The sequence below is a fragment of the Epinephelus moara genome, chromosome 16 (genome assembly GCF_006386435.1).
Source record: "Epinephelus moara isolate mb chromosome 16, YSFRI_EMoa_1.0, whole genome shotgun sequence".
In the NCBI taxonomy this organism is placed as follows: Eukaryota; Metazoa; Chordata; class Actinopteri; order Perciformes; family Serranidae; genus Epinephelus; species Epinephelus moara.
The window spans coordinates 44,868,864-44,871,142 of NC_065521.1; the positions used below are offsets into that span (position 1 = coordinate 44,868,864).

General features: G+C 51.9%; 1 protein-coding gene across 2 annotated transcripts in view; it reads left to right on the top strand.

Moving 5' to 3' along the window:
• Positions 1-2,279, top strand: part of LOC126402228 (6-phosphofructo-2-kinase/fructose-2,6-bisphosphatase-like) — a 90,520-nt gene that overhangs the window by 56,178 nt on the left and 32,063 nt on the right. The window contains exon 1 of one of the 2 annotated variants that reach the window (XM_050064015.1): positions 81-344. The exons of the other annotated variant lie outside the window; for it this stretch is intronic. Coding sequence (XP_049919972.1) covers positions 263-344 — 82 coding nt within the window. The 5' untranslated portion in view covers positions 81-262. Of the gene's footprint in view, positions 1-80; positions 345-2,279 lie in introns of those variants that run through there. 2 annotated transcript variants of the gene reach the window in all.

Here is a 2,279-nt window from a genome sequence, read left to right on the forward strand (position 1 = left end):
AGAGAGAGAGAGAGAGAGAGAGAGAGAGAGAGAGAGAGAGAGAGAGAGAGAGAGAGAGAGAGAGAGAGACAGTGTGACCGGAGGAATACTAAACAGGAGGCAGTGCACTGAGGACAAGGACCAACATTTTAGGAACCGACCGACTATCACACAGCAGCGGAGCGGAGGCAGGGACACACAGTCTGCCCGGGCTATATGCACACACACACAAAACCCCCCACACACAGACATACACACATTCCGCCAGGAATAGATTTGGAGGATGAACGGAGCGGCGATTACGCAAGACGGGATCGAGCCGAAGGGGGGCGCGCGGAGGACGCTCCGGTTCCAGCGGCCGCACGGTGAGTGACACACACACACACACACACACACACACACACACACACACACACACACACNGGCGCGCGGAGGACGCTCCGGTTCCAGCGGCCGCACGGTGAGTGACACACACACACACACACACACACACACACACACACACACACACACACACACACACACACAGAGGTGCATGTCCATTTTAAACTCAGTTATGTAACACAAACACACACTTCCTCTCTATTTCATTCATTCAGAGAGACCGTGTGCGCGCGCGACCCCGTGACGCAAACTGTTGATCACTCTCATTGATCATCAAGCGGAGCGCGTGTCACTCATCACCGCCCCACGAGCGGGGCTGACGCTACAGAAAAACAAATGAACCCACTCCACGTTTGAATCAGACACTTGAGCCACACGTGCGCTCCCACGCGCTCTGCACAGCCCGCACAAGCACTGTTGCACCCTTATGTAAGTAACGTGGGTTTTTGCGGTAGCCTATGAGATTTTGGGAGCTGCCCAACATATTGAACAGCGCGTGCAGCTTGTGTCTGCCCGGCAGCAGCAGCAGCGTGCAGAGCGGACGTGGTGCGTCGGGGTGTTGGTTGTCCTCCCCGCGGTCAGTCTGTCCGTCAGCAGAGCGCCGCAGAGAGCTGCGCGCGACAGGACGCATGGCTGCTCCGCGGGGGTGTCACAGGCGTTTATTTTGGGAGAGGGGGGTCGTCGTCGTGAAGCGGAGCGACCCGCGTGTCTTCTGAGTGTCCGCGTGAAGGAACTAATGGAGACCAAGAAGAGCGTGCCAGCGGTGCAGCGGCTGCGCGTGCGGTGTGACAGCACAGGTGAGTCTGAATCAGCAGCAGACAAATAAACAACCTAAGGTCGACCTCTGTCTCTCACACACACACACACACACACACACACACACACACACACACACACACACACACGATCATTATGTTAGATACAAGAATGTCCCCATGGGGATGGATAAAGTATCTGTCTGTCTATCTATCTATCTATCTATCTATCTATCTATCTATCTATCAATAACTGCATGCAGCGCTGTATGAGGTGACTCAGTAGGCTAATAGGACATTTTTTGGTGGGAAAAATCTCTGCTTCCTGTGAGGTGAAGAATTCATTCAGTAGCAGTAGAAATCCTTCAGTGTAAATGTGCTGTGCTGCAGGTAAGAGGTCCTGCCTGCACTCAGCATCGGACCAAAGTCAATTCTGAGTAAGTTGTCCTTGAACATTCTGTTATGTGGCAGCATGGTGATACAGTGGGTAAAACTGTCGCCTCATAGAAGGAGAGTTCAGAGGTTTGAATCCTGCGGCTGGTCCCTTCTATAGACTCTTTCAGGGCCAACGTCATGATGATGTCATTTTATCAGCTGGAGGCAAAAGCTACCTCTCCACCACAGGGCTGGAGGCTACATAGGAGTCTTAAAATGTCTCTTGTTGTGTTACAAACCCCTTTAATTGTAAGTAAACAGTACCACAGGTTGTTGATTTTTGGTGGGCGGAGCTTAGCTGGAGGCAAAACAATCCTCCACAGACATCAGCTCACATAATCAGATAACATGTTGCCTGGTTTCCTCTCACGGCCCAAAGACATGCAGGTTAGGTTTTTTGACCCAACTGTTCCACTGCCTCTTCCATAGCTGTAAGTTACTCCAGTAGCCAGTGGCAGCCCACTCAGCTAGATCCCGGCCATCGCCGGATCCCGGCTAGTGCTAACACCGGGAGCTAACGCTAACATTCCTACTCTTCTCCGTGAGTGAGAGCGATGTTTTAGCCTGGCTACATTTTACAATGCTAATTGCAAATGTTAGCTGGGCTGCCGGGCTACTCACCTAACACAACCGTAACGCCCGACCCATTGCTGGGACCGAGCCGCTAATAACTCAAGCTCCGGACATTAACCCATGCTACGATTGTAACATTAAATTTAATTTAAT